The 13,383-nt window shown below is 43.3% G+C and overlaps 1 protein-coding gene across 1 annotated transcript in view; it reads right to left on the bottom strand.

Annotated features, from left to right (window-relative positions):
- Nucleotides 1-12,052, bottom strand: part of LOC121835733 (neprilysin-1-like) — a 42,217-nt gene extending 30,165 nt beyond the window's left edge. Inside the window, exons 1-5 of the mRNA XM_042290187.1 lie at nt 12,039-12,052; nt 11,930-11,956; nt 5,891-6,009; nt 5,315-5,395; nt 413-574 (exon numbers count right to left, since the gene is read on the bottom strand). Coding sequence (XP_042146121.1) covers nt 413-574; nt 5,315-5,395; nt 5,891-6,009; nt 11,930-11,956; nt 12,039-12,052 — 403 coding nt within the window. The remainder of the gene's footprint in view (nt 1-412; nt 575-5,314; nt 5,396-5,890; nt 6,010-11,929; nt 11,957-12,038) is intronic.
- Between the last annotated feature and the right edge of the window lie 1,331 nt (nt 12,053-13,383).

Here is a 13,383-nt window from a genome sequence, read left to right as displayed (position 1 = left end):
GTAATTTTAATTTGCCTTTAACTTCTAAAATAAAGCGAAATTCGAGAAAAGAAAAGTTACATTAAGTTACTACGGTCAGTGCGCTCAGGTTTGGTGCAAATTAAAAACCAGTAAAAAAGTGCTTGCAGGGCCCCTCTAAGGCACCCGATTTGCCACGAATTGTTCTTGTAGCGTTTCTGAACAAGGGTGTCTTGTCGTATTCCCATTTTTATCCCACATTTTTGTTTGCACATGCACAAATTGCAGGAGATCAATTGGCTGAAAATCGGTCCTCTTCTGATGTGACAGCCATATTATTAACATTAAATATTTATCCTCAAGGTGAGCGGTGGTACACCGACAAATTAATAGCCCCTTTAATGCCACAACGTAATCGCAGAAAGCTTGCATAGTCAGCGAAAGGTCAACTTGCCGGTAACTTCGTCCTCTACTCGGCGGCGAACTTCGGATGAGACGCTCTCGATGACTTCGTCCGGAGGCACCTTGGCCGTCTTCATCCAGCCGCCACACACAAATTCGTAGAAATCTTCGCAGGGCTCAAGAAATGAGATCAGGTTTGCCCGCATTAAGCCGGCTAAAAAAGATTTGACACAACAATAAAATTACTATTTCTGTCCATCGACCAAATTATACAATGCATAACCCGCAATATGCGTCTCCCTTACGAAAATGTAAGATATGGCCCTGATATATTTTATATACGGCCAGATATGATAATATAAGCAGTCAAATATGGCTGTATTTCGCCATATATGGGAGATAATACGGCCGTATTTCGCCATATAAGTGGGCAAATACTGCCAGATCTGGCCGTATAAGCCAGATCTGGCAGCTTGTGCTGCCAGATCTGGAATCTGGCAGCACAAGCTGCCAGCCCAATAATTTTTTCTCATGCGTTTAGTGTTCGGTTCTACAAACGACAGCTTGTGCTACATCGTGTTGAATCTTCACGGGCACATTCTCGTTTCTGTGTCCGAGTGGTGGTTTTGCCGTGGCTGTATCGACATCTCCCTGGGATAACACCTTTCAAGTCGCGTCTCGTCAACGTAAGTGCGCTGCAACCTACTTCGTGACAATTGACCGTTTTTCCTAAATGTATTCTTCCAGATTATTTCTAGATTTAGGCCGTGTCTATCTCCTGGCAGCCGGGAGAATCACTGTGTAGAATGTTTCGGCATTGGTGCGATTGCGCTACAAGCAGAAAGTTTCGATATGCCGCCGACAAAGTTTTGACGTGTCGCCAAAAAACAACAGCAACACAGACTCTTAATTACGCGTTCCAAAATTTGACGAGCGGCTTTACGAGTCGCTTGTAGAAAGATTGTTACGATTTTGCGAAATGCTGGTAAACAATGCTAGGTTATCGTCATAATCTAAACCCTGAGATGAGGATAAATCAAATAACGGACAACTCTCATTGACTCAGGCTTTATATTATGATGTTTCCTAACCGGCATGCCAACATACTTTCGCTCCTTGCAAGGGTTACCGTCTTGCAGATGGCACAAATTGATCCCCTGACGGCGGCGTCTTGGCGAGCTTGCACGCGGGGCCGCCGCCGACCGATCTCCGTTATCGGCGTTATGTAACGATAGGCACAGGACATCTACTCCACGAATAGACGAATAGGCAAAAGCCGATGCAAAGGCGTGCGCGAACGTAAACAACGGTAGAAAAGTGCCGTTGCTCGCCGCTATGAGATGCGTGCCGCAAACTCGGTCATCCCCGGGCGTATCCCTCTCCTCCCGCTCGTACTTTCTCTAACTTGGCGGACACTCTGTCTCGCGGTTCATGCCGACAAAACGATCGTCGGGATACCGGGTAACTGCTACAGCCGAGCGCGGCACAGTTTACCATTGCTCCCGCTGTGGAGGGTCGAAGAGTCAACTACCAGCATGGTGAATACCGTTTTTTTTTTTTGTTTTTTTTTTTTTTTTTTTTTTGCAGATTTGTTTTAAAAGAAGCCATGAACGCTACACTTATGCGGTTTGTGCGAGTGAGTGATACGCCCGGGGGGACGTTCTTTGCGATAAGTCGGCTAATTGGTTAAAATTCATTACCTAACTTTCAATTAGTGAAAATAGACATATGGTTTCAATTAAAAACTTGCTGAGCATCGTCCTAAACCAGTCATTTTTAGAAAGACTGAGCGCGTGTCAAGCGCAGTAGTGCGCTGAACTTACCACTCGTGGACCAGGTACAAGGCTGGGGCTAAATAAGAGACAGACAAATCGCGCGGGCGCCTTACCGAAACCGCTAGCCTTGTACCTGCTCCACGAGTGGTAACTTTAGTGCGCTTCTCACGCGCTGAAAGACTTTTTAAAAATGACTGATTTAGGGATTTTGGACGACGCCCCGCTAGCTGCTTATTGGAACCGTATGTCTATTTTCACTAATTGAAAAGTTCATTAGTGAATTTTATTTAATTAGCCGAGTAATCGCAAAGCTTAGCGCCCCTCGTAATGTCCCCCTGGGCGTATAACTCACCCGCAGAAACCGCATAAGTGTAGCTTTCATGACTTTTCTTTAAGAACAAATCTGCAAGAATAAAAAAAAAGCACCCTGATATGGGAGGTAGATATACCCCTATTTGGCAGACCCAGAAATGGATATATAAAAAAGTGGGCAGATCTGACTATATAAGGCTTATATAAACTGATGTGCTTGATATGGCCAGATCTGCCCAATGTTTTATATATCCATATTTATTGTTTTTATATAAGTCCAGATCTGCCATTTTCGCAAGGGCTGATACGCCGCAGAAGAGAGCTACTGGGTGTGCTCAGATAAGTTAATGCACGCGTGTCCAGTTGACATTTTTTGTTTTTCTTCGTATTTTTATATGTTACTCCCTAAGGAGTGGAGGGAACGGAATCACAAAAGGTTTTGCGAGAAAAATTTTATTTCTCGAGAAACCAAAAAAAAAAAAGACTACATCAAGGCGACGAACCCGTTTTGGCATTTCTGCCAAGTTTAGACAAGTTTAGACAAAAACAAACTATAAAACTCAAAAGTTTTTTTTCCTATAGTAGTCTATAATGTCAATACATGAAACAATTCATAGAATTTTGGGTAATATATATTGTGCGTAAAAAATTCACAAACATGGCTACTTTGACGTTTTTACCTTATTTTTGTGATTTGTTATGTCGTAAAGTTTCTACGATATATAGTTTAATTTTTTTTTTCACAGGATCTTCACATAAGGGTCTGTTGTCTATATATAACGTGTCTTTCTGTCTTATAAAAAAAATATTTACAGTGCTCTAAAATTAGCTGAAAACGAGAAGTCCCGCAACTTCAACGTGCAATTTAAAAAAAACATCATCGATTTTTTTTTTTTTAGATTTCGGTGAAGCATTCTGCACTATATCGCCCTGTTTTCTCATTAAAAATATCTGATATGTTTTGCCTGTCAGAAATACAACACTTTGAAGTGCAGGAATTTGGCTCTTTGTCTAATATTGGTTTACTGTTATCTCGTAAGATTTTCAAGCTTTACTATTTAATTTTTACTCATATATTCTTCTCAAAGGGATCTGTCATAGATGTATATTTTGTTGTTCTCATTTAAAAGTGAACGCGATCTCGTGTTCTCGGGCTTTTGGTATTGGCTGTAGTCTTAACTTGAGGGCTAACGCACTATTGGGGAGAAGATCGAACAGTCACGCCTCTGGCGGCACGCTTCAGCTGTGGGGACAACAAACCGAATTTTCTTGTTTGTTTTTGATCAGCGATATCGATGGTGACGATTCGAATGGCCGCTCCTCGTGCAACCAAAGCACTGGTAAGAGTGAAGCGCTCCTGTCCAGACCGTGCATGGCGAGGTTCAATTTCTTTGTTATTGTGTGTTAGTAAACACCGGGCTGTGGGGACAAAAGCTCGATGAAGCTCACCCTACAGTTCGATCTTTTGCCCAATAGTTCCCGACGTATTACAAGTTTTTTTGTTGTTTTTTTTTGTGCGGAATGGACGCTGTGGAAGCTCACTCCAGCAGAACGAAAACAAATGCGCGACATACTCCGTTTATTATACTGCCTGCTTGCCTTTCTGCTCAATAGTTGCAACCGTGAGGAGCTTATCGACCGCCTGGTGGTGATGGCAATCGTATTTGAATTCTTGTTGACATGAATGGAACTTTCTTTGTCGTCGATGCTTGTGTGAGTGATGGCGTCTGTGATGTTTTTAATGGCCAGGTACGTCTTCCCTACAAACGGGTTTCAAGACGACCATGTACTTGGGTGATAACGACATAGAGTCGCGCATCTCGTATCATCTCTGACATCTGTCGCGCCTGCGCACTTGATATCCCGGTCTAGCCGCACCGGTTCCTTGGTTCCTGTCCTCGTTCACTGACGCTGTGTGTTGCTGACTCGCTTGGGCGCTGGAGCTACCCGAGAGAACTTCGCTACCACAAGCCGACGAGTTTCCCGTCTAGTCTTGGTGCTCGCATTTATAAAAAGCGGCCCTGTTACGCATGTACTCAGTAATCATCGCCAGGTTCTGCACATACTCGACAGAAACCGTCTGGTTCTGTACATACTCAACAATGTCAGCCTGGTTCTGTTGAAATTCAAGAAAATCTGCCCTGTTCTTTATGTACTCCGTAAGGTTCGGGAGTTTTAGGCAGAGTAAGTAAGCAGTTTTTCGTTCAGTACAATGTAAGTCAGGCCTACCTTCTTAGCAGGTGTCTCCTCTGGGTTACTTTCAGGCAGATAAAGGTAAGCTGGATTCGCCATGCTCTAATTCTTTTTATGGGTTTCCGTATCTAGCCAGGAGGGTAGGCTTGCAAAAGTTCGTAATTGTCACTAACCCCACCGAAGCCGGGAAATCGCGCTCCCAGGCAGGGGAAGGTGACGGTGGTTGTTCAACCAGTGGGCCCAAAAAACAGAAAACCAAGGCCGACAAGTTTTTTTTTTCTTTTTTTTTTATGTATGAGGCTTACATTGTAACTAGGCTTAGCAGAGACGGAACGACCAGGATTCGAAATGAAACTCTGCTCAGCACGCGAGCTCGTGCCTCTTCTTAGCGCGTGCCTTTCCTAATCTACTAATCTGTTTGTGGCCAATGTGATCCATGACGGCACTTATCATCACTTGCGAATGGCAAATCCCATGGTGTGGTTAAAAGCACGGTGGAAGCTTGGAGTCATTGCCCCGGTGCCCATGCGCGTCACGACCATGTGATTTCTCATTTCGCATTTGAGTTGTATTAAATCTAAAGAGGAAGAGGTTAAAAAAAAATATCGTACGGGCCCTTTACAAATGCTTTTGAGTTAGACAAGAGACACGTGAGGGATAAAGGGGACCTTTACCGTATGACCTGCATTCCTCCGATTCACAGGTCAGGGTGGTGTTGCTGTACGGATTGTAGGGACCTTCGGACTTCTTGCAGTCTGCAAATCACAAAAAAAAAAAAAAAAAAATTAGGCAACGATGGACGCACAGGCTTTCGGCGATTAACAAAAACTTTTATTTTAAAGAAAAAAAAAAAAGAAGTGCTTTGTGTGATCATCGATGTAACCTTTCGCCTTTCTCATGCACAGGTTTTTAACGGGTTTAGGAAGTAAAGATGAGATTAACTCTGTATTTTTAGCCATGAGACGGTTCGGAATAACGTGAGGTTGTGATAATCGACAGATGACACTAAGAGTGTATTGTTTTTGTCACGGTGGTTTTTGAAGCAAGAAACCAATAGAAGCCAGTATAACAAAGCTGAAGCCATTAATAGGTTATTCGAATTCAAAATGTTTCCGAGATTTGATAATCATATTTTACAAGAACACTTGTTTGAATTTGGCGCAAGAGCAAGAATATGTACAGCCTTTATAACTTTACTTTTAGCATGGCTCCCGCAACACCCAAGCTAGAAAATAAAATGTGGGGCATACCATCTTTGCCGCTGAAGCATCGAAGAAGTATGATCACCAGGACAATAAGTGTGATCATAATCAAGATTGCAACGACAGTGACGCAGGTGTTCAGAAAGCTGTCCGGTGTATTCGGGGGTCTGGTGCAAGAAGATATGAACACACGGTTCAAAAGTACGCCTTAGTTTTTTAGCGATTGTGCTAATTACGGCCTATTGAACACGCATTACTAGTGTGAGAACGGTATGTGCAATCGCGGATTATAGTTAGGACAAATGGTAGCACTTACGCACTACGAGAACCTTGTTCCTGAGCTGTTCCGCTTGGAATGGGTCTCAGCCTAGGACGAATGAAATATGGTATGCTAGGCGAATCTATTCGTGCAGACTGTTTGCAGGAAATAATACAAAACTTGTGCCGTCAGAGCGTATTGTTAGACCTGAAGTTGTTTTATAAGATTTTACGTGGTTGGTGTCTCGAACTTAAAAAGGCCCGCTACAGGTCTTTAGTCTTCTTATGCAGGTTGTTTAAAGGATTACCTGTCATAATTTTTCTCTAAAATTCACATATTGCATAGAAAACAAAAATGTGGCGTATTATACTCTGTTTAATACTTAATGTACAACGCTGTCAAAGCTACTGGCGCGAGCAGGGGGTTTGATTTCGCAGATCATTTGCACGCATTCTCACACAAACGAAACAGCAGATAAAGCCACGAGCTCGTGCGCCATGCTCAGCGTGACAGAGTTGTATACTAAGTATGAAATTGGGTATAGTCACTGCGAAGAGACCGTACTCCGGCAATTGTTTTAGCTACCCCAACTAACTATATATGATGAATCATTGGCCTTTACCCTTTCTGATACGCTCTTTAGTATCGCAAAGTTCAGAATAGTTATTGCGAAATCGGCAAAAGAAAATTATGTCAAAACCAACATTCAAATATACCCGCGCTTTTCAGTGACGTGACGTTAAATGAAGACAGGCTTGCAGGTCGAGCGTGCAGTCGAAAAATGGTCTGTCCCGTGCATTTGTTTCATGCTGCTGCGCGGATGCTAGAGCGAACTTCCAAATCCTTCATTTGACACTATAAAATTGCTTGCAATCAGGTGGGAACAACGTCTACTGTCCAAAGAGTAAACCCCAGCCTTCCCCTGACGTTAGTTTTCAATTCTTGCCGAGTAGAGACTTTCACTTTAAAAAAACACGGTAAGAACGAAAATTATAAATTCAAACCCTTCGCAAAAAAAAAAAAAAAAAAAACAATTCGTCCAATGTTTTGGTTAATGCTTATTAGTGTGTTAAGCAAATTTTCCTGCAAATCGGGGACTATTAAGAAAACGCCGGAGTACCCATTTAATACCCTAGTTACAGTAGTGCTTTCAACTGTCATTAAACCAACGATCGTTGACATCTCCTCACTGTCACTGAGCTCAACTAAGTTGTCGGATGTTACACGGTACATAGGCTTAACAACCCCAGTTGAGACGCGCGTTAAGGGACACAGTTCAAACCGAAACGAAACCAAAAATTATATCACATTATTGTTTTTCAAATAGCGATGCACATGAAATATACACACTTTTCATCTAATATAAACGGTTCAAATAAAATAAAATAAACCTCTTTTTTTAGCGTAAACAAATGACAATTAGAACATTTCGCGCGAATCCAAGCAAAAGAGACACAAGTGTCTTGTCGGCATTGACATTACAATGGCCGCCCTCGCCGAGCTTTGTCTTCCGCGACGTGCCGTGATCGTTCAAGCGGTAGCTCTTCCCCCGAATCACACCTCTTTCGACAATATTTGCTGCTACGATACTTTCCAGATACGCCCCCAATCTTCCGCAATAGGAAGTGCTTCGCTGGCGCTGGCCATGGGTGGCGATGCGACGGAAGCCGCCATCTTTAGCTCTATTGGGGCGAACCCTCATCAGTTATACTTCGTTTCACCTTGTGTTGTACCGCGGCGAAGGCTAGAAGCGCGAGCTCATAGCATTGGCAGCTGCCTCAATGCACGAGAGCTTGTGCCCCCGAGACTGTGCCCTAGAGCAAGGAGCTCGCGCTTGTAGGCTTTCCTGCAGTACATCATAAGGTGAAATAGAGTATAACCTAGGGTGCCTTCATGTGCGCTTTGCTATAGGGTGGAGACATCTGGCCATTTTGTCCCACACTTTTATTTTTCTGTTTTGTTCAGAAGCGCGTGAAAAAGCGTGTCCCTGCACGCGCTTGTGGCGCTGACTGTGCTATGGCGACATTTTGTTTTCGTCGATTTCTTTGTATTTCACCCGTGAGCGTGTGCTGTCGGCATCGGGTACTACAAAGGATGGCATCACCCTAAACGGAAGGACATTGAGGCACCCTAGTATAACCGGGGTGGGTCAGGCTCAGTGGAACTCAATGATCGTTAATGGCTCAATAGACCATTTGCTATATTACCCAAGCATCAAGGAGAATGCAGGGATTGGTGTTCCACGCGCCACACGCGCACACCTTCCCCGTATAAAAGATTCGAAGTAAATAAGCAAAATAAAGCGTTGACGAACCCGCGTGCAAGATGCCAATTGTTTTTGGTATTTGCTTTAGAAAAGTTGCTACTGCTGACGCCAGCCCGTGCGGCGCGCGGAACACCAATCCCTGCATTCTCCTTGGTGCTTGGGTAATATTGCAATAGGTCTATTGCAGTTGGCGCCGCCGTGTACTCCAGCCCCTCGCGATTAAGTTAACTGCCATTGGCTTAATTATAGTTAAGAGCGCTAGTGTAACTAGGGTATAAGCCGGAGTCACACTGCTTATACATCATACAAAGGGCAGTCTTGCAGACATCAGTCGCCGCCATATCTGTGGTTCGAAGGCCGCGTGACAAGTTTCTCCTTGAACTTGTTGCCATACGGCATTCGAAGCATGAATCTCGCGGTGACTTGCGTTCAAATATGTTTGCAGACTGTCTTTTGTATGATGTATAGACCAACAAGCGTCCCTGACGTCACGCAGCCGCGGTGGCGCGCTGCCAACGGCACTGCGCATGCGCAGACGCTTCGCTTCACACGAGTTCCGTTTCTACGCACGCGCAGTTTTCCACACCTGGTGTGGGGAAACACGGGCTTGTTTGTAAACAGCGTGTCGGTCTATGAAGCCGGGGTGACACTGCTCATGCGTCATACAAAAGACAGCCTGCATAAAGATTCGAACGCGAGCAGGGGCTCTGGAAGTATATCTGATATGTGAGGGCGACGTCTAGGGGCTCATGTCGCATCGTGTAGTTCACCTCTCTCTCTCTCTCTCTCTCTCTCTCCATATATATATATACATATATATATATATAAGTAAATTAAGGTAAATATAAAAACAATGGACCGGGATAAGTCAAAGATGCGTACAGTCGGAGTTACTAATTCGAAGTTTATAACGACATTTCGAGCGGGGACCGCTCTTCAGGTAACGAGTATACAGCCCGTGAATGTTTATATATATATATATATATATATATCAGGGTGTCGAACCGAAAAAAATACGGGTTCGGTTACGGTTCAGGTTCAGGTAAATTTATTTTGTTCCGGTTCAGTTCCGGTTCGATTAATTCGATTCGCGAACCGGTTCGGAAATTGTAAATGACAAATTGTAACATCAAAATAGATTACAACTAAAACATCTGAAATCAGCACATACGAAACGGGATACATCGTAGTGTAAGGCTCAGGGATTTCTACCAGGAATGGTTTCTTTATGTGCACTCAAAGGTTACCTCACCGACGTTTACGCATTCGGACTTCATCTAATTGGGTCCGACGCAGTAGCTGTAAAATCCGCGACCTCCTTACAAACCCACTTACAAGTAGAACTCGCTAACTATCCCGCCACCTCGGCGTGTAAGCAATTGAAGGAACAGTGGGGAGAAAATACAGCTTTCTTTATTTGAACTAGCCTTCGGTAACTCAAATTAGACCCTTAAAGAAGTTTTCATTAAGCAAGATACGGAATATGAAAAACACTTCACCGAACGCAACGCCAGAAGGACGTAATAGGATAAATATTAAAATAGAAGAGTTCGCTGTCTCACAAATATGTTAGCTTCTAAGTGCCTATACGAAACCGGATGCATCGTGGTGCTGGCTTTCGTCAGCGGCCGCCCACTCGCACAAAACTAACTACACCGCACACTATATTACCTGGACGTCTAAAGGGATGCAGCGTTTACCAAGATTCATGGATGCAGCGTTTATATTCCTAAGACTGAGTGGAGAAGAAAAATATGTAAGCGAGGTGTGTGTCAGTTGACGGCGCTTAAAAAACAAATGGCATTGATAGCACATTCATTGTCAACAGCGCGTGGCCGAACCGTTTTGACATGAGCCGGTAACCGCAATTTTTTTTCCGGTTCAGTTCCGGTTCGGGTTCATCGCGATAACAATATAACGGTTCGGGTTCGGGTTCAGTTCCGGAAAAAATACCGGTTCGGTTCCGGATTTCGGTTCGGTTCGGTTCCGGTTCGACACCCTGATATATATATATATATATATAAATCGCGTCACGGGATTTCATTTTTCTACAATCTCGTAAACCCTAAATGCTGCTGTGTGCTCATTTCATAACACGTTTGTAGAACGCGGGAGTTCTTGAAGCTTGCTTCCATCGGAATGAGAAAAGAAAAGGCTGTGGAGTTTGATAATAATGCATCCGGTTTCGTATAGGCACTTAGAAGCTGACATATTTGTGAGACAGCGAACTCTTCTATTTTAATATTTATCCTATTACGTCCTTCTGGCGTTGCGTTCGGTGAATTGTTTTTCATATTCCGTATCTTGTTTAATGAAAACTTCATTAAGGGTCTAATTTGAGTTACCGAAGGCTAGTTCAAATAAAGAAGGCTGTATTTTCTCCCCACTGTTCCTTCAATTGCTTACACGCCGAGGTGGCGGGATAGTTAGCGAGTTCTACTTGTAAGTGGGTTTGTAAGGAGGTCGCGGATTTTACAGCTACTGCGTCGGACCCAATTAGATGAAGTCCGAATGCGTAAACGTCGGTGAGGTAACCTTTGAGTGCACGTAAAGAAACCATTCCTGGTAGAAATCCCTGAGCCTTACACTACGATGTATCCCGTTTCGTATGTGCTGATTTCAGATGTTTTATTTGTAATTTATTTTGATGTTGCAATATGTCATTTATAATTTCCGAACCGGTTCGCGGATCGAATTAATCAAACCGGAACTGAACCGGAACAAAATAAATTTACCTGAACCGTAACCGAACCCGTATTTTTTTCGGTTCGACACACTGATATATATATATATATATATATATATATATATATATATATATATATATATATATATATATATATATATATATATATATATATATATATATATATAAACGACCCGGTCGCGTCGGATTAGCATTTGGCGCCTTGTCGCCTATGGAGTGTAGCTTCAACATGCAACAGCCAACAGCCTCACGGTGGGAGGGGAGAAGGAAGGAGGGCGGGGGGCGATCGGGACAGTTTGAGTATGGGAGCATGCCTCCACTGCCTGGATCACGCGAGTCACGGCGAGATCCATGCTTCGGGTGCCGCATGGCAATGAGTTCAAGAAGGAAACTTGGCATGCGGTGTTTTTTGTATGATGTATGAGCAGCTGGGGGGACCCCGGCTTAAGCAGCGCGACCTGAGCTTTAGAGATGTGCGTAGTGTTAGGGATTTAAAGGGTTCGTTTGCTATAGGGTTCCTCGCAATTTAGTCAGGGAAATATGGCCTTCAGACGACAAGAAACGTTACCGCCTTTCGACGTAGTCTGCAGCGAAACACAGCAGAAACAGCCCCGTTGTTTAGGCTAGTCATTTCGTTTCTAATTTATGAAACAAAATACTTCCTACCAAAATTCTTTTAGCAACTACAAAAGACTGTTTGTATAGGGCAAACACATACATATTTATTTGTAAGACATGTTTTATATCGCTATTCAAATTATATGTTAACTCTTTAGTATGCGTTTTATTCAAATTTGCCTATTTCCGCATCTCGAGCTAAAGCTTTAGGGGAGCGAACACGTCTTTGTTTCTTACTCGTCTTTGCTCGGCAGTGGGGGTGCACTGCAACAGGAAATAAACATTGAAAAGTATTAAAAGCACGTATTTCTAAAAAGAAATCGACAACTCAATTATCGATACTTACTTGTAGCTCTGCATGACTTAGCGGCTGGTTTCCAAAACCTGAGGACAAAATCAGGCACCTATGAAGGTTCCAAGTACGCAATAACAACCAGAGGATTTCGTACACATAAGCCATGCAGGTACACTGAGCGACACAGTCAGCACAAACGCACTATTGGCAGCTTGTGATTTGTAATCAAAACGGACATTGGCGAGTGCTAAGATTTACCGGTTACATCTGTACCTAGGATTCGGTCTTTACTCTGGAAAGTTGAATGCCATCATTTTGTTTTTAAGAAAAAACCAGAGGGGAAAAACAGCTAGCTGTGTCACTGTCTGTACATCTGTGGTCAAAAAAATTGAAAACTACGGACACAGTTACATATGACGAAATTAACTGCGCTTAGCTGCATTGAAAAGCGTGACGACATAGAATACAAATTCATAACTCGAACGTTCATTTATGTTGTCAATTACGATACTGTGGTGCCTATGGTTACTGTACCCTTAGATGAAACCTATATCGTAAGTTCTCGCCTAAATTGTTCCGCAGAATAATTGAAGCGAAACATCTACATGTTTCATGTCGCAAGATGTGCGAAAATTTGACCGTGGCTGTCTAGTAATCGTGAACGTCGATTTCTACTCTTAAATGAGAAACTGTGCAGTTATAATGTTATAATATCTACTTGGCTCGTGCCCATTGCACATACTCGAATGCCCCAAATATGTCATAGAGCTATGATTGCAGTCGTCTTCATAAGTTCAATCAGGTCACAATGGCACTTGAGTAAATCACAGTCCGCCAGGTACAACTACTCTACTTTAGTAGGTGACCATAATAGGCACAAAACAAACCAACCTATAAAATTTTATTCAATAAAATATTTTTTTAAGTATCTACTGGCTGTGAAATATTTCGATATCACCGTTTTGTGGTTCCCACCTGTGAAGTCACGAACAACATCTCTCTCGATGTTTGTTGTCCCGATGACTTAAAAGCCGGAGTCACACTGCTTATATTCACACGACGCCATATTTGAAGGCGATGTTTAGAGCGCACGCTCAGAACAAGCTTATATTAATAGGCTGCTAAAACCGGTAATTGGGATGGTGCGAAAGGCACGTTGCAAAAGAACTGCGGAAGCTCGCCGTCAGTACGCGCTTAGCAGTTTTGCACACACCTATGCTAAAGACAGTTTGCATACGGACCTGGACGCGAGTCATCGCAAGATTCGTACTTAGGGAGACGCATGGCAATGACTTCAAGGAGAGGCATGGGCACGCGGCATTCGAACCGCGGATACTGTGATGACACGTGTTTCCACACCGTCTTCAGTATAATGTGTGAGCAGTGTGACCCCGGC

The sequence above is a fragment of the Ixodes scapularis genome, unplaced genomic scaffold (assembly GCF_016920785.2).
Source record: "Ixodes scapularis isolate PalLabHiFi unplaced genomic scaffold, ASM1692078v2 PGA_scaffold1__304_contigs__length_218370807, whole genome shotgun sequence".
NCBI classification, from domain to species: domain Eukaryota; kingdom Metazoa; phylum Arthropoda; class Arachnida; order Ixodida; family Ixodidae; genus Ixodes; species Ixodes scapularis.
This window is presented reverse-complemented; position numbering and strand designations above follow the sequence as displayed.